This window comes from Falco biarmicus, chromosome 6 (assembly GCF_023638135.1).
Source record: "Falco biarmicus isolate bFalBia1 chromosome 6, bFalBia1.pri, whole genome shotgun sequence".
NCBI lineage: Eukaryota > Metazoa > Chordata > Aves > Falconiformes > Falconidae > Falco > Falco biarmicus.
Window position 1 is genome coordinate 39,660,926 of NC_079293.1, and position 23,965 is coordinate 39,684,890.

Below are 23,965 nucleotides of genomic sequence, written 5' to 3' on the forward strand. Positions count from 1 at the left end.
TATTGAATAATGTGTATGCTGATAAATAAAGAAGTGTTGCTTTCAGTGTGAAGTCAGAGAACATGAAGTAAATTACAGAACCACTTGTAATCCTTTCAGTCTCTGCAAGGTTGTGATGCTTTATAACTGCTTTACTGAGAGGTAGTCTGAGTTCTTGGAAGTTTTCTAACTCTTTGTAATCCTTGCTTGAATGCATGTTGCGTCAGCTGTATTGATGGCTGAAAGCTAAATGATCGGTTTTTCAATCCATGTAACTGGAACACAGATTGTACTTTGCATAACCATGTTGTCAGTCAGAGTTTTATACCCACTATATATTTAATGGGTATATGTACTATTGACTATAATACCTACCATTAGAAAGGCAGTAATGCTCTCATGAGTGTTTCCAGTGACCTGTCTCTACTCAAGCTAATAAATATTGTCAAACTGCTTTATATATGTGAAAATTTTTATTTCTTTTGTATTACTTGTCAACAGCTGGGTGTACTTTTACTCCCCAAATCAGTATTTATATGCTTTTCACATGAAAATCTCTTGCAGAGTCTGTATGACTAATAAAGTAACCTCAGCGCTGGATGTCAGGAAAGTTCTGGCACTAGCACAATCAAATGGGAGGTTTATATTTGGGTTTATATTTACTGTAGAACAAGTTGTGTAAGCCTGCCAGTACCTTTGGTAAGAAGCATTGTTACTCCACTTGATGGGAACTGAGGTGCAGAGAGTCTAGGATGAGCACTTAAGACTGCATGGTGTCTTTTTCAGGAGCAGCGTTCTGGGAAGACCCATATCTTTTGTTTTCTAGCCATACGGATATCCATATGAGGCTTATTGGCAAAAGTGGCTTGTAATACCTCACAGTCCATCTTTCAGTACTCAGCTGAGGAGTTTTAAAGTTGAATTGCAGAGTGTCAAGAACCCACATGCATATGGGTTCTAGATGAAAGATTCTCCGTGATTCTAAAGATCAAGCATGGACATATTTTCAACAGTGGGTGTCTCTGCAAAAGGCATGATGTCTGAAGTAAAAGCAATCAGACTGGTGGCAGAGATTATATGAACTTTTTCTATTCTAGAAATTATGTTTATTGTTTGGAGTTCTAATTATAGTTATAATACTGATACTTCTGAAAGCTATACTGCCACAGCCTCCAGACTGGGCACAGCTCTGTACAGACACAGCTCCTCACCTTGTTCTTATACATTCCTTAATTCAGATTGCACTGATGCAGAACTGGAGCATAGGTGTGTGGATGGGGTGTAAAACCTCCGTAAGACTAAAGAGCTTCCTGAAAATCCACACCCTGGCATAAAGTCTTCTGAGGAGCAGTTTGATAGTTTTAGCTTAGCCTTGAGATTACCTTCTGCTGTCTGTTTGAGGGGGTTGAGGAGGAAGTGTTGAGAGTTCAGACTAGGAGATGCAGAGTAGGAAATCAAGAACTTAGATCTAATTTCAACTCCCCAGTTACTAAAAATGTATGTTATTGCAGGGTTTAGGTTACTCCAGAGTGTTGCAAATAGCTGATTTCGCACTAGACTGTTTTTTTCCTTTAGTTTTGACAGGTAACTTATTCAGTGTGAGGAGAGGAATACAGCCTCGTTCCTGTCTGGTATTGCCTCAGTTGCTGACTGAACTGATTTTGATATCACCCCCTCACCAGCAGTGCTCGTTCTTGGAACACAGTGTTTAAACTGCTGCATCCTTGAGTTGTTTGGAAGGCAGACACCAGCTGCAAATAATAGCAGCAGAAGCAGCCAAGGCAGCATGTCAGCATCAAGGTTTTTATTTTGAGAGCCTCTGGGCATTTATTCCAGACACTCAGGAGCCAGGGCTTCATTGGGAGCACAAAGGCAAATGAATCATATTATCTAAATCTTTTAAAAACAACAAAGCAAAAAAGTATCAGTCACTGATTTCTCTGAGGTAAAGTAGCAGCAAAGAATCTAGAAGTTTTTCTAGTCCTGTAATTTATTCCACATTTTTAAAATACTCTTTTGTCATTCATTGTAGATCAAAACTACCAGCTACCTGTGTTAGTGTTCAGAGTAAGTCCTATGTGTGTTTTGTAGCACACGCACTCAGTAGGCCTGCCAAAGTGGCAAATCTATGACAGTATATTTATTTTGAGGATGAGGGGAGGTGATTATTTTTTTTTCTCTTTATTTCAGACCCAATAATTTTAAACAAATTTCCATGTGCTTTCAGGTTTCTCAATTATTGATGAAACTGGTATAATTTAAAAATATTTTGGCTGCAATCCTTCTCATTACTTTCCCAATTTCAGGAAAAGGACCTAGAAATAGTGACAGTTTGATTTTGATAACCCTTATTGCCTGATTGTGTGAGCTGAGATTCAGCACATATTAGTGCTGGCTTCATGACTTGCAGTTGGCCTGGAGCACTGGCAGAGCAGGTTTCCATCTGTCTGCAGAAAATGGTGTAGGTGTTACCCTAGAGCAGGGGTCCTCAATCTTTTTAACCAGGGGGCCGGCGCACGGATGAAGTGGCAGGAGGCCATCTGCGGCTGCTTGGTTTCCCCCCCAAACCGCCGGCGGGGGGCAGGGGGGGTCTGTAAATACGGGGGGGGGGGGGGGGGGGGGGTGTGTGCAGATTGAGGACCCTGGGGGGCCATATCCAGCCCACGGGCTGTAGTTTGAGGACCCCTGACATAGAGGGCACTAGCTTTCTGTGACAGGCTCCATCAGGTCCTGCCTTCCCTCATCCCCAGAAAATGCCACATTTTTTCTAACCCCTTCATTGCACTTTCAGCTCATTGCTGTCTTATCAACTGTTTTGGCAAAGCTGTGACATAAAAATCAGAAGAGCTCTGCAACATAAATTCCAGTGTAATACGATAATATGACACGTAGCACTTTTTACCATCCTGTTTGTTTACTGAAGACATCTAAGACCTGTTGTTTTAGTAACTAGGTATCTGATAGTGAGAAGTTGTGCTTGCTTGCTTTCTCTGTATTGGAAGACCGAATGCTAGATTTGGCCTCGGGTTGCAAGCAAGTATTGTCTGCTGTTGGATATCATCAGCATAGAATTCCAAGTCACTGGAGTGGTACTAGTGTACCACAAGTAAGATGATGGGTCTGTACTCCCTTCAGATCATCAGAACATCACCAGCTTGATTCCTCATCATTTTATGTCTTGTGAACCAAACTTTGGACTGGGGGGTTGGCCAGGCTGTGACACTAAAAAAACTTTCTGTCTCAGGGAAGTTACTCTTTAAATGTAGCAGCTTGCACTACTTTTTAAATGTGCTAGCTTGACAGTATGATCACCATAATAGTAATAGAAAGTTGATACTATGATGTTGGCACACGTCATTTTATAGAGCCCATGTGCAGGAGTTTAAGAAGGCTTAATGTGCTTCTGTGGTTTCCAGGGAAGGAAGTTTCCTGGCAAAAGTCCTGATTTCTGTGGTGGTTTTGAAAAGGGCCAAAGTACACTGTGGTAAAATCCCTGAAGTCTGAAGTGAGGAAGGCTGCTTGTGTCCAGACTGCTGTTTCAGTCTTTGCAGATGTGTCTCTCTTGGGTCACAGCTGGGTTTTCTCTGCAGCCATGAGGGCTAGAAATCTGTAATGGAATCAGGTGCTGCCTGTAGCTGCAGGGCTCATTCTGGGGAAGGTATACTGTAGGCTTATATATAGTCTACACCTGTATGAGCCACACAGAATTAGAAAATAGAATAACTGAAGGTAAAGGCTGAAATAATCGAAAGATGATAAAATCTTGATGACAGTTACCAATATAAAGCATAAAGCTAAATCTCAAATTATAGTACAACAGACAGTGTTGTTAGGAAGAAATCCTGGTAAACTTATGTACTGTGCTTTACCTCTGACTTCTTTGCATCTCTAGGGACAATCTCAACCAATGGGAGAAAGTAACAAGAGGTGAGGAAGCCTCCATATGGATTCCCTCCCAGTCCCTCGCTCCTGGGACCTCAGATTCACTTCCTGTGAAGATCGATGACTGAACAGCAGCAACAGATTGCTTGAACCTGAAAAGCATCCCTGCTTATTTTGGGGGTTTTTAGTTTTGGTTCATTTTTATTTGGGGAATTAAAAAAAAAAAAAAAAGAGAGAGAAAAAAAAGGAAAAAGAAAAGCTACAGAATGCTAAGAAGTAGATCTGCCTAGGAAGGTAACACTCATGGAGTTACCTCAGCTAAATGACTCTGGCAGCCAATCTCCTGATCTACACTAGTGACACAACATCAACAGAGGGAAAATGACAACCCAGATGTTTTGGAGTCAGCTATCAAAAGAGAACTTACAACTTGTGAATATAAAAGACTGGCCTTATCTCATGGGCTACATTGCTGAGGCCTTAATTTAAAACTGATGGGGGGGCAGGGAGGGGGGCAGAATAAAATCTTAGGGGGTACTTCTAAATTGTATCTTTCTAGTAAGGGTTTCAATGGTACTTTTATTATACCGTCCTGTGGCTGGCTTTAACACCAGTGTCACTTGGGAGTTCTTGGCTATAAATAGAACAATATACCCATTGCTATTGTGAATGTTTATGTGTGATCTACTTGTAATCAGTTTGAATTCCAGCAGAATCCTTGGAGGCTATCATTCATGCTTAGGTTACAGTGAATTCTCTTGCTGCAAACTAAAGGAAAACCAACATTCGGGTTAAAGTTTCAAAGTACTTCATCAAGCATCATGATGCAAATTATCTGTCACTTACATGGCAAACGTTGAAAGAACTAGTGATGGTGCTTTGTTCTTCAGAATAGTTTATAAAGCTAGACAACTCCTCCCTTTAAACACTGGAAGTACTGGATATTTATCTCTGATATAAGAGAGTTTCAGGTTGGAGTTTTTGTATCCATAGTGACAGAAGTATCAGATTAAAATTTAAATGTGACAGCAAAGATTTCCTTGCCTAGCTCACAATTAAGTAAAGTCATAATTTTTATTTCTACCTGCTGAGTTGTATTTTAAAAGGTATTGGAGACATACCCGAGGTATGCTATCTGCTGGGAACAAAAGCTTTGTCAGAAAAGTCAGGTCTGATAAGAGGGATGGTGGTACCATCACAATAAATCAAAAATGTTTTTGTATTGACTAGCTTTTGTGTTGCACAGTAACACTGCATGTCTTCTGCTGCTCTTTTCCCCCATCCTGAGATGAGTGAAATTACAAAAATTCTCCATTTGTCTGTTTGCTTTTTTTCCCCTAGTACAGAAAAATTTCCAGGGCTTAGAACTGCCTTTCTTAGTGAAAGAATAGCTGACTGAAGAAAAGTACGCTAAAATAGTGTGTTTACAGTTCTGTGCTGACTTAGGCTTCAGCCTTACAAACCTCTGCACAGACTTTAAGACCTTGCATTTAATGCCACTCTTTTAAATTTAGTGCAATTTTGCGGAGTATGTTTCAACAACACTTAATTTGCCTTCATCTTTCCCTTAAAAATAATGAGGAAAAAAATCTTCATATTGATCCGTACAGTAGGTGAAAACACAGGCTTTGCATACCTTTCACATACAGCCTATACTGCATTATATGCTTTTTCACAGGTAATATACTTTTGCAGTTGTTCCATGATAACATGGCCATTTGTGTAACTTTAACAATTAATAGGGTCTTAAAGACAGAACACAGGTTCTCTTTTTCCATCTCATGTCTGTTGAGCTGTGTTGCTCTAATAAGCATGCCATCGTATGGGTTTCATGTAAATTACTTGGACTCTTGAGTTTTGCCTTCTGTTATGGTCGAGCACATACCAGTATCTGTACATGTGTACAGTATGTGATAAATAATTGCATAATGTAAATGCACCTAAGCCTTTGCAGTACATAGATATCCCAGAGGCTGAGAATTCAATATGAAGTTACCTTATTTGTATGGAACAGATTACCTAGCAGCAACCCCATAATTTTTTTCTGTTTGCTTTACCAATTCTAAGTGCAGAAATTCATTGTTAACCACAGCAAATTAGTTTGGCATTTTTTTAAAAATGGCAGGAAACACACCAAAGTAGAATGAATAGTATCTCATGCTGTGTCCTCTGCTTTAATCCTTAGCAGTTCTGTTTTAAGTAAATCATGCAGATGCAGCCTTTCATCTGCTGAGTACTTGAGACGCAATCCATGGTTCCTAATTTACATGGAAATTATCCAAATCCACAGTGACTACAAAAATACTCTCTGCAATTCAGATACCCCAACAACTGGATGGGTAGTTTTTCCTTCATGGGTTAAGTATAATTGCTGTTATTCTCCCTCTTTGAATGCTGATATTACAAGCATTGCAAAAATATTGCTTGCCATTCTGTTTCTGTGTGTATGTTAAGCTTTTAATTCATCTTTTACTCATTGACAGTGAAGGTAACTTCACTAGTTCTGTTACTTACCATTCAAAATATTTGGCAGTATCACATAATTTATATTTTGAAGGTTATAAGTACTGATACAAAACATGGTTCCCTAGCAAATCTGTCAAATTGTCAGTAATTTGTTCTATTAATGTCTCAAGTCAATCAGGTATTGTTTCTAATATAGAACTATCCAAACCACGTAATATATATGTTTGCTATAGTACAATGTCCATTAGAATTAAAAATTATGGTGTCAATATTTGTGGTTTGGTTTGTTTCCCTGGTGTGTAAAAGGAGAGAGGTCATGACAAAAATGTTACTCTCTGTTAGCACCTAGACAAAAAAAAAAAAAAAAGCGCCATGATGGGCTGTATTTTCTAAGCAAATTTAGTCTGCCTCAGCATTTACAGAGTGAAGATTCAGATATGGGTTGTTTGGTTGATTGGGTTTTTTTTGTAGGAGCAGACTTATACCCGTGCTTCCAAATTAAAAAACACCAAAAATTAAAACTCTGAAGCTGCATTTGAATTTCATGGCTTAAGTTCATGTTGAGATTTGACTATTACAAATTCCGAATGGAACTCACAGATAGTGTAAGACATCTAGGTCTGTAAGGCATCTTAAATTAAATCGCCAAAAGCCATTCTTCCTTGCATTTTTATCCTGCTAAAGCTGATTTTCCCAAGATCAATAAGAATGTATAAAAACCCTAACAGATCTCTCCTTTCCTAGAAGTGTTAGACTTTATACTCCCAGAACTGCATTATGTTTGTTGACAATTCCAATTGGTTTTCCCTTCTAAGCCCAGTAAAGGTAAAAATGCTGAAGCTGTATCTGAGCATTTCTAATCTATTATGAAATCATGCCTGGAAGGTATGCACTAAGTGAGAAAAGTAGTTGACATAGCATGTTCCTCATCTGAGGTGTTGCATATTTTATTACAGTGCTGATAGAAACTGCACTGTTATAATTACTCTGTGAATTTTGTTCCATAGTGCAACGTTCTGCTGTAATGGTTCAACTCATGGCAGTATTATTATTTTTTTTATAAGTGACCATTATAGAAATGCAATAGATTTTTTTAGTAAGTATGCGATAAAACATATTTACATTGGAGAGGACATGCAGTGTGGATTTCATCTTTTTATGTAGCACAGACTTCTGGCATGTGTTTAAACTTAGAACAGTGTGATCAGTTTGCTGTGACTGCATTTAGAATATTTTGTGTTAAAATTGTAGGGATAGCAAGTAACTATTCATGTTAAAAAAATAGATTGTTAGATGCTCAAAACAATTATGACCCTCTTGAAATAATGCATTTGCCTCAAACACTGTGATACAGAAACAGTTCTGTGAAGTGAAACAATTAATTTACTCATTCTAAACACAGAAAAGGCTTTCTGCACACTACTACAAGGAAGTTCATGTTCAAACTTTAAGTTATATACCCCAATCTAGCAAAGGCACATCATAACTCCTGTTTTGCTTTTTGACCAAAAACTGTGCTCGATTGTAATACGGGTGTATACTCTGTCAAACAACCTAAAATAACAGACTGCTTTCTAGGGTAGATCAAACTGATTTGTAGAGTAGTTTCATATATATTCAAAATTCAGGTTGGGCTGTTATGTGAAGAAGAAAGAACTTCAAGGTAACAACATTCAACTTTACTACAGTTAGTGAGCTGAAAAAATTGTTTTATATATATATATATTTACACACACATATATATATATATATGATACATATAAAATATCTTTGTAAAAAAACAAAAATATGCAAGTGCAATAATTTAAAGAGGTCTTAACTTTGCATTTATAAATTATAAATACTGTACATGGTGTGTAATTTTTTTCATGTATTCATTTGCAGTCTTTGTATTTAAAAAACAAACCTAAACCTTTACTATTACGTTTGTACAATAGAACAGTAAGCATTTATTATGATACAGTTAAGTTGTAAATAAATTCACAAACCAAACAGCCAGTACATATGCATATATGGGTGTCCTATTGTGAAACCTGGTTTTGCTTTTACTGCTGGCTTTAGCACAGCAAGACTACTTCTGTGGATATGTAATTATACATATAAATATATGTATGATACATAAAATATATTTAGAAATGTTCATAATTTTAATTGATATATCTATACATATACTTTGGTGTGAATATTACTGAATACAGAGTTTTTTAATATTATTTTTCATGTTTATTTTTGCTATTATTGGGAGTGGAAGTGAGGGATGGGAAAGTGTGTGTGTATGTGTATATGTGTGTTTATACCACAAGTAAACCACAGGAGAAAGGGATTCAAAACATAACAGAATCCTTTAAAAAGGTGGTGCCTGATTTTCCATGTAATTGCAGTTTATGGATTATGATGTGTTTTCGCAACATGAAAGTTCATTCTTTTTTAAAAGAAAAAAAATGTATATTTTATCACCTATTGCAAGTTCACATTGTCACAAACTGCAAAGGGATCCACTTTCCTGTTTGCCCTCCTGCTGGCAGAGAGCTCACCTTGCTGTTGACAGATACTTCTACACAAATCGTTGCTTTGCCACTGTCAAATGGCAGTACAGCTGATGCAGAATCATTTGCTACATTTTGGGAATTATGGACATGCTCAGATGCTGAATTGTAAAAAAAAATAGTCCTGCAGCCGAATTTTAAGGCTTTGACAGATGGCAGTACCCTGAAAAGATGAGGTAGATTCAGGGAACCGTAAAGCACAATTTTGAACACATCAGCAGATATTTATAAAATAGGTGAAAAAAATGAGGGGGAAAAAAAAATCCTGTGTATTTACCCACCTAATACATTGATTTGTTTCAAAGATCTCTTGCACTGTTCATGTTCGGTAAACAGGGTAGTTGCTGTCCATAGACCTCAGTGGCCTTGTGTCTATGGCTCTGCATGATCCTTCCATGCTCTAAAATGTTTGGCCTGGGATAGAGCGTTCAACCTGAGCTCTGTCTCTGGTTCTCAGCATGGTCTCCAAATGTTCCTGGTCTCCCTCCACATGAAGGAACTCAGCATTGCTAGGACAACTTCACCAGGAACAGGTTTCCAAGACAACTCTTTTGGTCTAAGTACTGCATAAAGTTGTCAAAAACATATTTTTACAAAATAAACTTGGGTTTGTGCTGTTGCGGCCACCCCTTCCAGAAAGCTCTGTTTGCTGCAGGGGACATGCTGCTCGGGCTAACTTGTGTGATGAAACAGAAACTGCACTGACATTTAATGCATACTTTTAGCTTTTTAAGTTTTGAGAGAGAGGTAATAAAAGGAGAATGTTTCTGTAGATACTATTAACTTGGTCCTTTCCACCTGTTTTGCTGTTGTTGGCAAGGAACTGTAGGGTGAAGTCAATTAATGACTTTCTGGCCAAGCTTTTAAAATTGGTGGCTGTCAGTCACATGCCTTTTCGTATTTTTCTGCTTGTCATGCAGACTTAGCTCTTGTAGCACAGCATGCTGTGTTGCCATTGATGGTCACTGACCAGTTAGTATGCTTTCTTTAAGATTGTTAGCCCTTTATTATTGAAAAAACATCATCAGAGACTAATAAAAACCAGCCACTGAATACATTCCTTTGCAGATACTGGAAAATATAAATGTAAAAACACTTTTAACAAGCTCATTGAAGGGAGGAAAGGAGCATTTGTGTTGGTTTTGAGGAACTTTGAATTAGGCTTATGTGGATGTATCCAAGTGCTCTGTGAAATCCTGTGCTCATTTGAGTCAATTGTAAGGGGAAAGAGACTTAAATTGATTTCACCTGTTCAATAAGTGTTGGAGATTACTTTGTTTTACTTATTTTGCTGAAGACAATTACTAAGGAGAAATTCCCCTTCCTCAGTCTTTAGTCTCTCTTCTTTAGACTAGGGAGAAAAGTGTTGTTTTCAATGTGTTTCAGTAGTGCTCTAGGAAGAGCTGCCTGTACCATGGATGTTGCTTATGAAGATTAAATTCTTTCTTTCTGGGTCAAGAACGAGGTACAGAGAAATGCTTCAGAAGGTAGTTGGTGTGTGTGTAAGACCTGTTGTTTAAAAGTCTTCTAAAAGAAAGGGGAAACCTGAGATTCAAGAACTTTTAAAAGAATGAATTATACCTGGTAAAGTTTTCCTCTCATGGTTTGTTTTTTTGTTTGTTTGTTTCTAACTTTCCTGGAAAGGCTAAATGATTTTCACCACATCATCTGTTGACATTCAGCTGGCATTAATTATTTTTATTTTTTACAGCAATGTAAACCCTGTGAATGTAGGTGTGAATATGATGTTTGTAGAGCTCCCTCTGTTCCTTGAGCTGTATTTATGCTGCTTATGGAAGCGACATAAGATGTTAATAAACACTATTTAATAAGCATATGGAAATGAAAAAAATAGGGCTTGTAAAAGAAATGATTTTTTAAAAAGCCAACAAAAGAAACTTTTGGAAACACCTAAGAGACTCGATATCTGTCCAAAACCTTTGAAAGTTTTGCCATACATTAGTAGCAGTGGTAAATGTGGTGCAGCGGTGAATATGGGTAGTTTGGAATTAGTGCTGTTGGATGAGTTGATCATAAAGGAGAGAAATGGTCCATCAAGCAAACCTAAGCTTCCACATAGTTTGAGACTTGGAGCTAATCCAGCATACCTGCTAATGTAGTTTTGCTTCCTGAATGTGTAAGGACAGCAGTCTTCACTGAGTTTGTTCTCAACCTTTTCAATGCTGACAGATCAGAGGGAGCCGACCTAGTGTTTAGAGGTGGTTGCCATTCTAACTGGTGCTTCACCTGCAGCTCAAGATTTTTTCTGTCCTTCACCAAAGCACAAGACCGCCAGCCTCAGAAAAGCAAAAGATACTGTACTGCAGACTTAAAAGAAAGCTTCATGCAGGAAAACTAACATCCTGTGAGAGTTGCGTAGTTGTTATCTGAAAGCTTCTAAATCAGTTCCTTGAAATCATTACATAGAATTTGCTGATAAGGTTGGTATTTTCTGCCTTTTTCCTTTCTGCTTTTTTTGTCCTATGCATTTGCTTTCCTGGTGGAACAATTTGGTGGTTTTTCACCTTTGAGGACTGCATCAATAAAACAGACTGCCATCCCTACAGCCTCTTCTACTCTCTCTGGTTCTGTGGTCTGAATTAATTCCCAGTGATTGGGAATTCAAAGTGTAAAGCTATTCTGGAGGGCTATGTTTTCAAGGTTTGTATAAAGCATAGAGAACAGGGTGTGTACCAAATACCGAGTTAATGGGCTGGAATTGTGGAAAGGAGACCTTAGTTTGTTTCTGCCCTGAGAGTAATAGTTTGCATGCAGTATTGCATACCTGAAAAGCCTGGAATGAAGTAGATGCTGTGGCATGTCAGGGTAAGGTGAGGGCAGAACTAAAATGAAAGACTGCATATAGGGAAAGCTTCTCTCACCCACTGGATCGCCTAAAGTAGGGATGCTGATTTAAAGTCTCAGCTCCCCACCAGTCTTGCTGCATGTTGTTTTGCCCTGAATTGCATAAAGGCCTCGTACAGAATGACCCTCTGCCTCACAACAGTGCCATGTAATGCTTATCATGCAGAAGAGCTTTCTGAATGCTTTGGAAAGTGCCTCTGCTCAGAGTTGGCATAGATTAAATGGATGTGTTTGGGGATCCTGGTGTTTTTCTTTTGAAACTGAAACTATATTACAGAGCTGTTTAGGAAGTGACAAGAACAGGCTGCAGAGTGAGATCAAGAGCATTTTTCATTTCCAAGACCTTTTACCAATTTCCTGTATTTAGCTGATCCTGCATTACCTGCGTCACAGATGTGTATCTTACTCTTTTTGCTGCTAGCTTATAGTGGCAGTAAAACAGAACAGAGTTTGCAAAACTTTGCTTCAGCTTCCATCTCTGTTTGGTATCTAACCTTAGTCTGACAAAACACTTCTGACACTGATAAGAGTTCCACCTCCTCAGGAATACTGATGCTGCAGGAAATGCTGTGGCAGACATCCTCATGGTAAACATGAAAGATTTTTTTCACATTCTTTCAACTGGAATATGTACCAAAAGAGGATCTGTGTTGCCTTTTTCAGTTAAGTTAGTCGATATAAACCATACCACGGGAAGACTGGAGCAGACCATTATTTCTTTTGCAGATGTGGGAAGGCTTTGTGTCAGTGACTTGTCACCAACTGTTTTGCTGTGGTTTAGTAGCAACTCTACATTTTAAACAAGAGAGTCCTGTGACTAAGAATGCTGTAATTTAGTGTTTATGCTGCCACGTTCAAGGCAAATGAGGTTGACGCTGCCTGCAACTGTCTATTCTATGATCTTTACAGAGTAGGCTGATGGCTGTAACCTATTTTCTCTATTTCTATAAGTGATATCACTGCCATGCTTGTCCTGAATTGAGGGGAATACTGATAACCCCATCACAGAGAGAGGATGGGCTGCGACTGACTGAATTATTTTCCTTTCTAGAGCTTGTCTCATCAAGTTATCCTGGAGATACAGTGGTTGGGAACATCAGTTCCACTAATGTCACTTGCACCTGAATATAAAATACACTGAAATAAATAGAATATGCCACATTCTGCAATAAGATTAGAAACCAGATATGAACTGTATATTTTTCCCCATGACCCTACAGAGCTGGTCCAAATCTTTCACATGCTTTTTCATGTGCATAAAAGTGCACACGTTTTTAAAATGATTACCCCACAGCCTGTATGGTTCTCTAGCACTGTACCCATGTTGCATTTGGTGCTTGTTTCAAACACAAGTAGCCTTGGAGAAAAATGTAATGTTATAATTTCTGCATGCCAAGAAATGGTGAGAAGGAAGTGCTTGTGAAAACTCTATTAGAGAGTTTTGAAAAAAAAAATATTTTGGGAAAAAAAAATTATTCAGAGGATAGTTGCATTTAACTTGATAGTAAACCACCTGGATACTACTACTCCAGCTATTATGATTGCTGGAAATAATATAATCTCAACATTTATTGGCATTGGTAAACTCAAAATCTATTGGTAGCAACAGGCAGGGAACACACAGAAACAGACTTCATAACTAAACTATGAAAATCAAACTACAAAAGCCAAAACATTGGTGTTTTAAAATGCGGAAATGTTTAGAAATCACTTTCTCAACTACTTTCAGCACGTGGTAATCCCCAGCTTGCTGGAAACGCAAGCTCGTTGGAAAAGCAAGGTGTTGACAGGGCAGGGAAAGCTCTAGGAAAGCTGTAGTCACTTTTCTGTCTTGAAGTCACATGTGCCTGTGTGATACTGCACCTCGTTTAGCAATGGCTCTTCAGAGCAATCTAACCCAGAAACTGTTCTGTCACTGCGTTAATGGGATTGGAGAGTGCTCGGTGTGACTGCAAGTCCTCTCTGTTTGACAAGGAAGAGGCAAGTACTACCGTAAAGCAATCTCTGCCAATACCAAAACAAGCAGTGGACACAAGCAAACCAAATATATCCCTGTGCAGAAAAGACTTTGGGACAGGAGTCCATGGTGTTGCTCATCTCTGCTCTGAGTGGTATTAACTAGTGGAATCCACAGGAACAGAGCTGATATGAAATCCTACCCAAAGCACCTGAGCCTGCACTGCGTTCCCAAACAGGTATTCTTCTGACCCGTGGGGCTGATAAAGCCTGGGTTCCTATAGGTTTGCATTATTATTCTTAGGTTTGAAAAATTAAGTTAGGTTTTCTGCTATCTTTACACATAAATTTGAATTTCTCCTCTGTTTCCCGTTACAATGCATTTCTTGCTGTGCTTTGGCTGTGATAAACAGACTCCCGTATTCTGTAGAAACTGGCCAACAAAATGAAAAGTTTTGGGGTGGACCCCAGTCCTCTCTCTAAACAGCTTCCTCTTTTATAGAACATTGAACTTTGTTATTTTTGATACTGTTCCCCTCTGAAGTTTGGATGAAATCGGCCAATACGTTCAAAAGGTTTACAGAAGGAGCATGAAGACAGCAGGCAGTGGGAGGTCTAGTCTGACATTGCTGGAAGGCCACCTATGATGGCAGACTGCGCTTTACAATTTACTTTGACTTTAGAATAGAGTAAGATCTGTTGAAGACCCACATACTGTATGAATGCCAGGAACTTATTTTTGGCATTCCTAATACACAAACTAAACAATGCAACTTGCCTGCAGTATCTCAGAACAAGTCTGGGCTTACTTTGTTTTCTTCTGTTTAAGATGCATTATGTAGAGGTATTTTACCTCTGTCTGCAGTGGAGAACAATGCTTCCTAACAGATAAGTCTGGGTTTCAAGTGCAGCAATGCCTTTGACTACATACAGGTTATGTTTCTGGGACATAAGTGTGATTATGAAGCTGGGATGGAGACAACTAAGCAGCACATATTTTAAAATGATCTTAGATTTTGGCTTAAGGACTTCTAGTTTAGTCTAAGGATTTAACTTTAGAAACTCTCTTAGATCTAATCCTGGAGCCTGCTGGTGTTGACACCAGCCTTCCCAGTGGTACTGATGAGACTGAATGCTGTGGCTGCTGAATAGCTGAGCTGCGGTGTTGTCCCCAGATCCCGTAAACACTTTATGACAGGTGGGCTGTATGTATTTAAGGGCTCCATTTTGTCCTTTGTATAAAGCCTGCCCTGCCCAGCAGACAGGTTTGAATTACCTCAGTCCTATTGTAAGCCTCCTGCTATTTTCCTTCTGTACCCTAAAGCCTTCAGCTCTTCCTCGTCCATGCAGAAAAATTGGAGCTGGATCCTGGCTGTGTTCATGGAGGATTTTCACAGAAAGGTCTTGCTGACTTCTTTCATAAAGACCAGTTTTAGAGGTGGGTTGGGACAGGTTTAAATGACTGAATGTCTGCCCCTGAAGTCTGATGTCCATTTAGCCTCCAAAGGTAGCAGTGTAATTAGCAATGGTTGATAGTGGCCTCAGAAGACCTATGCTAATAATGCAAATGCTGCTTGCCCCCGTTCCCCAGCATGGAAGCCTGCCTTTGACAGAGGTGCCTGTCTGAGCCTGCCTGGGCCACTGCATGACCCAGATTACACATCTGGCTCAACACAGCATCCAGCCTGATTCTGTGCTGCAGATAACTGAGGAGGAGCCTGCTCTCATCCTGCCGCTTCCATGCCCCGTAGGGCTGCCTCTGCTTAATGCAATGGGCCTGTGCAGCTCTGCACTGCTTCGTGGATCTGAGTACAAGGTCAGTAGTTTGGTTTCGGCCCTTCCGCAACGCTTGCAGAACAAATACTTCTGACCCTTCAAACGGACTCCTTGCCCTCTGGTTGATTGTGTCTTTTTCTATGTAATAACTATATGAAATTAAGGTAAATGGAACTTATGACTGTGACGAAGTACATAACAACCATAAGATATTTGCCTTTCAGGGCACTGAGGTGAAAAATAATATCCATAAAACTTGCAGCAATAGATCTGATTTCTTGACAGCCTTTTCTGTTGATCATTGCAAACAAAAGTCCCATGTAGCACCAACAGCAATGGAAGGAATGCTGCTGCTTCTTTCCCCCTTACACAAACATAGTTTGAGAACCAGGAGTAATAGCTGAGGGATAAGAGAGGCTTTGCATCTTGGCGCCTACACATTTCACAAATAACAAAGCTATACTACTTAGCTAGATTTGTGGTCACCATATACAGGAATGCTGGCTGGAAGTGATCACTGCTGAGTGCGTATGGGAGGTTTCATGTTTATTCTAAACTATAACTGGGTCCAAATGCTTTGTGACTCCAGTCTGCAGGATGGATGTCAGCCTAAGGACAGTCTCTTGAGTCAAGCAGGTGTGAAGACCAGTGCTGTGGTCGATGTTTACTAAAGTAGTTGTCATGTAGTTTGTCAGGAATGAGGCGTGCAGTCTGATATTACTCAAAAATCTGGAGAAGTGGATTTCATTAGATGTGCTTGTAGGATTAACGTACAAGCATCAGGATGGTTGTTTGGTTTTGGTTTGTTATTTTGTTTTCATGTGGTTGGGTGTTCTTTTTTTAGTTCTTCCTTTCTACCTGCACCAGGAACAAATTACGGGATTTTCAAGCTAATGCGTATGTGATGGGACAACTGTGCTAAGAAGATGTGGTCTTGGTCATGGTCCTAAAGCCAATCAGACATGTGTCTGTTTATCTGTTAGGGAAAGACTATCTCCCACTTCATTTCTCATGCACCCACACTATGTCATCAGCTTGTCTACATTTTGATTCAGTAACTTGATGTGGGTTCAGAAATCTGGTCTGACACTCGTGGGGGCTGTTTGTCTATGGCTTTGCTAGATATCATGCTCTCAAGACTTTCTATAATTTGTTTTCTTTTACCTCTTCCACAGACCATTTACAGTATGGTTTTCCCCCTCTTTGATTTTAAGTATACAGACTTGTCTATAGCCCGTTTCCCCTGTAGCAGGTCCTATTGATACACAGTCACCCTGTCACCTGAAATTCTTGGAGGGGCCCATGCCCTGACTCCATCCTGCTTCTTGGTCTTTCACTAGATACTGGTGTGTCTGCCTGAGGATATGGGAATTCAGCTTTGCTGTTTCTGTTGCTGGTCCTCCACACTGTGCCCACCCAACACCTCAGCTCAGTCCAAAGCTAAAAATCTTCAGTCACTGACTGCTGTCAGCAAAACAAAGCAGGAAGCCCTCTTTCCTTAAAGGTTAAAATATTTGTGATATAAAATGAAAAGGCTTGGTGCTCTGTCGATGAAAGGAATCTCCCAGACAGGAGCACTATATTTTTTGGAGGTTAGCTGATGTGGAGAGAAAACACAAGTGTTACTGGAGGACTAGATGTAAGGTCTTGGTCCTTAAGCTCCTTTGTGTTTGTAATAGCTGATAGATGTGATCTCTTTAGAAGCAGATGGAGCCTCACCCTGCAAGGAGGTGAGGGTGGTGGTCTCGCTCCTCTGCACTCCTGTGTTGACAGGAAGGCTGGTGCAAGACTTGGGAAATTGTACCAGGAAACAGGCATCTGCAGGCAGGTGAGGGAGTGGAAGTGGGGTGGTAGGAGATAAGCAGTGGGAACAGGGTCAGTGTCATATATGCAGGAGATAAACTAAGCATGTGTTCTGAGTAGGCATTCCTCCTGGCTCCCCACATCTTGCCTGGCACCCCTGCAGCCTCTCTTACTGAAAAAAGCAGGTGGATGCCCACATGTCCCAGAAGAAGGAATTACTTCAGAAATGGGTGCTTAGTGCCTCAGGTTTGCTACCACCATGCTCCTAAGTGGCACTGAACTGTGCTTGCTTTGCCACAGCTTTTTCTTTAAATGAGGTGGAGGGAGGCAAATGAGGGTGTGTGGAGAAGAGGGGAATGCAGGAGGAAAAGGGATAGAGACCAAGTCAGGAGGAAAGGAGTTGGCCTTGTCTGAACAGGAATCACAACTGCTCCATCTGTACTCAGGTCACCTCTGGGGAGTCTGACTGCTTGTGGTGCACAGATATTGAAAGGGCTGGTGCATGGTACTGCAAGCCTGGGAGCTTTTTACAAAAGGATGTCAGATGAAAGGTATCATCACCAAACTAGAAAATAGCAAACATGTCACCCATATTCAAGGACAGCAGGGGGAGAGGAAGGGAAGAAGTAACAGCTAGGCACTGCATCCAGATTAATTGACCTTTAGTTACATGAGGAACATATACATTCAGGACAAATCTGGAAAGTAAATCTAAACAAATACATGGAGGGAACAGAAGATGGAGTTGTAGGGGGAAAGTTTAGCAAAAATAGGGCATGCCAGGAAAAATGCTTGTCGTCCGTGTCATTCCCCCCACCCCACCCCCCCGTGCCGCCACCCCCCTCCCCCCCCCCCTTTATTTTCTCCCGTGATAACTAATCCTTTTGTACAAGGGATACATGGTGGTGGTTGTCTGTGGGAGTTTGAAATAGTGTCAGTAGAGCCATTCTCGGATTAAACCAGAGAAAACAGTTATTAGTGCAAGAAGCAGTAGTAATCAGCACAAGAAGTAATTGGGGAGATGAAGGGGCTATCCCAAAAGCCTGGCTGGGTGCGCTGTATGTCCCAGCATCCGTGCTCCAGGATGCTGTGGTTGGGCCAGTGGCGGGTGGCCAGGAGAGCCATACCGCCAGTCGGGCTGACCTTGCACTGGGGAGGGGACAGTTCACAACTGGAGGTTAACGCTTGTACAGAAGCAATGGGTGCCTGTGGTAAACTTGGGGGCCATGCTGTAGCCTCAGGAGGTGACAGTGGGGTGGCAGACCAGCACCTCACAGGGCTGATCTCAAGTCAAACCTGGGTCTGGCCTGAAGTCCCAGGCTGAAATGTGACTGAGGTGAGGCTCAGTCCCACGGGCCGGCCTTAGTGCTGAGTAGGGGCCCTGGGGACAGCGTGGCTTCCAGAAGGTGTCTGTGGTGACGGACGGGGCCTGTGGTGAGTGCGGCCCTGGTGGCAGTGGGAGGATCAGGGGAGCACCCCAGGGCTGAGGCACTGGCTCCCATCAGCCCGTCGTGGTTGAAGGGACAGATGGGACACTTGGCTTGTGGTGAGGAAGCCACGAGGGATGCAGTGGGTGAAGCCTTTGCCCAGCCTGTGGCTGGTGCCTGGACTTGCCACACAGCAGGGAAAGCCCAGCATCATCCCCTGTGTGGTCCACATTGGTGAGCAGGGATTGGCATGGCACATGCTGCAGGGCCACCCTGTTCAATGACCTTGTCCAAAAACTCCTGCTGGGCACTGGCATATGTAAGTGTGTTTTGCCATGTGCATCCCAAGTTTCTCTGGATCCTGGGATGCCATTCTCAGCCATACCGAGCTGCTTTGTCATGCTTCAAATCTCTCTTTCACCCTCATGTTCTGTGGACAAAAATATCCCTCTGTCACCCTCAGGAGGTATATCAAGAGAAGAGATGAAAATGTAGTTAACATCTCTTCTATTCCACAAGTGCCAATTATGTGGTTTTTTCCCTCATATGGTCTAGTTGATAAATATAGCTAGCTAAATTCAGACTAACTGTTTTCAACCTGTGTTTAGCACTGAAGTGGGCTGCTTCTATTTTTGAGCTGAAGAAGCGTTTGCATGTCTGAAATCCCACCCAAGTTCTAACTGTATCAGTAGGTCTAATAAAAGAGATTACCTCTTCCTACAGACCTTGGCTGGTTTACATCTTTCAGGCACTGTGACTACAATGATGATGCTGGTGCTTCTTTCCTGTTGCTTCTCTGCCACCTGCAGTGCACAGCTTGAATGCACAAGACAGAGGATAAGGGGAAGCACATCAGGGTATTTCCTAACTTTACAGTGTTTCATTTGCAAGCTTAAAGACATTCCTGGAAACATAGAAAAAGTTAATTTGGAAGGGACTTCTGGTGTTTGACCAGTCCATGCTGGGCTAAGACATTTTTGTCAAATGCTCAGGACCTTATCCAGCGAAGCTACAGGTGCTTCCAAGGATGGAGATTTCACAGCCTCTCTGGTCATGTGCTTCAGTGATGAACAATTCTTGCTGTGAAGGTTTTTTTCCTTACCTCCAACCTTTTTTCCCGATGTTTCAAGATGTGGCTGTGGCCCTTTACTCTTTCACAGTTCAGTTCTGAGAAGAGGCTCTTTCTTCTCTACTACTTACTGCAGTAGTAAAAGAGAAGTAGTAAAAAAGAAATTCCTCCTGAGGTAGCCTGTTCTTTAGCCTCTCAGCAATCTCAGTGTTCCTCTGTGGGACTCTCCACTTTGTTAATGTCTTGCTTGCTCTATAGGGCCCAAGACTGGACACAGTGCTCCAGGCATGGCCTTGCCAGTATGGAGTAGAGGGAAATAAACACTTTCCTTTATCTTTCAAAGACTTCCTGTCCAAGTGCAAGCTATGCGCTTGCTTATGTATCCTGGTATGTGGTTAGCTGCCTTCATCACAAGGCATGCTGCTGTCTCTTGTGCAACTTGCCCTAAAGGACCCCTCAAACACTCCTCTGCAAAGCTTTTGTTATCCAGTTCAACCCTAGCATGTAGGATTAGGCCATCCCAGCTGTAGATGTTGCACCTTTTTGACCTTCAAGAGATTTCTGTTGGCCCATTCCTCTAGCCTGTCAAGGTCTCAGACTGTTTTTCCTGTCCTTTAGTTTTTGTTAGACAGGTAGTTTCCTATCCTTTTGTGTTGTGTTTATGCTGTACAGACACGTTCAAAGACCTACTTTCTCCTCAGAGCAGTGTTTTCTTTTATTATGGACTATAGTGGCATGGTGGGAAGTTTTTTTAGAAGACTACTCTTGCAGAGGAGATAGTCTTGGAAGAGGAAGGACCTGTGCTCCCTAGCATGTTGCCCAGTGCCTTTGGAAACTTTCGCTTTCTTGTTGGTCTCCCACTTACCACCAGAAATTATAGTGACATGATGCAGAGCTATCCGCTGGCAGGCAACACAGGCCCTGAGGTCTCCAGCTTTGCTATCTGCTCATTGACAGAGTCACCAAGGAGACAAATTAGAGAATTCTAGCTTCTCGACTGTTCAAGGAAACCATTTCATACCAGACAATTTGCTTTCTTTTGCTTCATGCCTTACCTTGCACTTTGCCTCATCTCCTATCTTGTAGACCTTAAAGCTTCAGCTTAAATGAGAACTGAACTCAAGGCTGCCTTTGTGTTGAGGTTTTCAGACTACTGTGATCTGCCCAGAGAAGAAATGAAAGGACAGCATCTGAGTATGACCTTATCCCAATCCAGTTCTAGACTTCCTTTCATGGACATGCCAGGCTATATTCTGAATGGGAAAACACAGTTAGTTCACTTTTCTGCCATATACCTCACCAGCCTACTGTTACATTTCTAGGAAAAGTAACGGTAATCTCCACAAGAGGGTTTTGTGTCTGTATAAAGACAGAAAAGAAGAGTAAATATAATCAGCTAGGCAGATCCTTCTCAGTGGCAGCTGCTGCTGCTTCTCTTCTACTCAATATGCTTCTATGAAAAAAAAAATCACGACCTTATTATCATGTTCGTTTCCATCCCTCTAGCACAAGTCAATCATGGGAACAATTAAAAAGTTCTGGATTTAAAGTGACAATTAAAAAAGAAACAGATATAAGAACTGAGTGGCAGGAAGGGAAAATTAAATGGTTTCTTTCCCCCCTCCCCTTTGCTCCTTGTATCCTATTGTTGTTGAAGAAATAATAAATTTCTTCCTTATTAGATGTCAGTTTATAAAATTTACTCTGTGCTACCTAAAACCTACCCATACCTGCACGATTTCTCCTACTTCTCCCCTGTGGTCCTTCTTCCAGTGAGCCAATGCCACTTACATGTATTGCTCCTTGATGGGTAAATCAAGGCTTCAACTGCATCATTGAGATATGCGTTTCAGATACCATTTAGCAGCAAGAGGATTCTGTGGGTTATCATGCTGTTTAGGCTGACGGGTCAGGCTTTGACTTTCTGGCTGTGTCTATCAGTCCCTAGTCTGTTTTTCTGGGTAGCAAGAGCAGTTCGGTTCTGTTCTTGACCACCCCAGTCTGTTCATTTGGAAACGAAGAAAAGCAAGGCATGCTCTGTAACACTGGAAAGGCTGTGGTTTGGGGTTTTTTTAATATCTGAACTCTTAAAATCTTTGCAGTCATACTACGAGCATATTTTCTGCTACATCTCCCTCATTTGGTCTCTTTTTCAGTGAAATTAAATTCTTCCATCCATGTACATTTTCTTTTCATTAAGGTTTCAACTCAGTCTCTTCTGGAATCCTCCAGTTGTCCTAAATCTTTCCTGAAGAGCGGTGCCTGAAAGCGGGCATAACATTTGGCTGAAGCCTCTTCTGTGCTGGGCACACTGACAGGAATATTCCCTCTTGCGATGTGTTAAACACTAGCTTGTATATCCCAGAATGGCATTTGTCTTGTTCACCGTCCTGACAGTGTTGATTTGTGCTGACCATGTCATCCACTATATTCCCCAGATATTTTCTAAATAACTTTCTACTGAGCCAGCTGTTGCTGGCCACTGGGCAGCTGCTTGTTTCTGCACATATTGAAGTCCATTCAGCTGTTCTCAGAATTTTCCAATTTATCAAAAGCATTTTTGGTTCCAATTCTGTCTCTAAGAATATCTGCATCCCTTCTCCATTTCACGTCATCTGCAAATTTAACAATCATGCTGTGTATTCCATCATTCTAGGAAAATTAGATAGAGATTCAGGATGAATCCCCATATAATACTGCTTAGTACCTCTTCCATTTGGACAGGGAATCTTTATAGCGACTCTTTGAATATAGTTTTACAGAGTTTTGTTTTGTTATCATTTTGCATCCATGCTAGCCTACCTCCATCTAGATTTTTGTTTTGTTTTGTTTTGCTTGCTCATAAGGATGCTACACAAGACAATGCCAGAAGCCTAAGTAAAGAGAAAATATGCAACAGCTACAGCTTCTCCCCTGCACTAATGCTCTTAAACCATCATACTGGCTGTTATTCAGCTCCTTGTTTGTCATCTGGGTGCTTAGAGCATCCTACATTTTTCCAGGATGGTGTTTTGTTTTTTTTTCTTTTTGGAATTGAAGGTAAAGTTGTGGAGCTTTTCTCCCTTCCCCACTTTTAAACACAGACCCTGTACTTGTGCTGTTCCCATCATTGTTGGCTCACCAGTCCCCAGCTGACCTTCTCGAAAATAACTGCTAATGTGTCTGAGACTGTTTTAGGCACTTTTTCACATATGCTAGACAGATGTTCATCAGGTTCAGCCAAATTAGCAACACATTACTGTAAGTGCTGTCTAATCTGCTCATTCAGGGTATTAGTTTTTTTCAACGTTTATTTACCCTTCTCTCACTGATGTTACCTGTACCAGCCACCTGCTCGCATTTTCAGTAATGAGTGAAGGAAAAAGCTCACTTAGGCATTTTTTTATCTCCTCCACCCCCTTCATTATCGACCAGGGTGGCAAAATTTCTTTGTTTTTTTCTACTAATGTTAATGCATTCTCCTCATAATGTCTTGTACTGTTTGAAGTGAAGTGACAGTGGTTTCATGCATTTCTGTGGAGGGACTGTATCCCTTCATGAAGAAACACGTCCTGATGATTCAGAACTACTGGACATAGGTTGTCACTGTAACAATACTACTGGCTTGCTGGTTCAAAGTCTCCCCTTGCTACAAGCCCTCATGTTCACCACCGGGCAGGGTCAGCTCGCCAAGAAAAGCACTGGTGTGCTGCTAATGAAGCAGACATGCAAACTTGGGGAGGTAGGACGGTCTAAGAGGAACCTGTTTTAGCTGCATTAGGTTGCTACCATCTTGAGGGGGTGAAGCAAGCTGTACTAGGGAGACAAAAGTGAGAGCCACTTGGAAATATTAACTCATTGAAGTTGGTCTTGCCTGTTGAAAGCATCGATAACAAATGCTACTTCGGCTCCTGGTGCATGCTGACAGTTAATATAAATGTACTTTTACCTTTCTCATTACCTTTTTCATGGGCTGCCATTGGGTTTGAGTTGTGGGATGCTGCGATCAGGCTGTGCCCTGACATTTTAGCATGGCATCCTGTAGGCTCAAGTGTCTCTCATATGTTATGTGGATGTCTGGTAGTGTGTGTAGATATTTTAAGGTTCTATACAGCACCTAGAGGTACAGTGAGCTGCCCTACTCTCCAGCCTGCCCCTTGATTGCCAACTGGTCCGTTGTCTCAGTGTAGCATTGAAAGGTGTTACATTGTTTTCCT

General features: G+C 41.1%; 1 protein-coding gene across 1 annotated transcript in view; it reads left to right on the forward strand.

Annotated features, from left to right (window-relative positions):
- PDE10A (phosphodiesterase 10A) overlaps positions 1–8,540 on the forward strand; it is a 194,471-nt gene extending 185,931 nt beyond the window's left edge. The window contains exon 22 of the mRNA XM_056344009.1: positions 3,872–8,540. Within this exon, the coding sequence (XP_056199984.1) occupies positions 3,872–3,989 (118 nt within the window). The 3' untranslated portion in view covers positions 3,990–8,540. The remainder of the gene's footprint in view (positions 1–3,871) is intronic.
- The last annotated feature ends 15,425 nt before the right edge of the window (positions 8,541–23,965 follow it).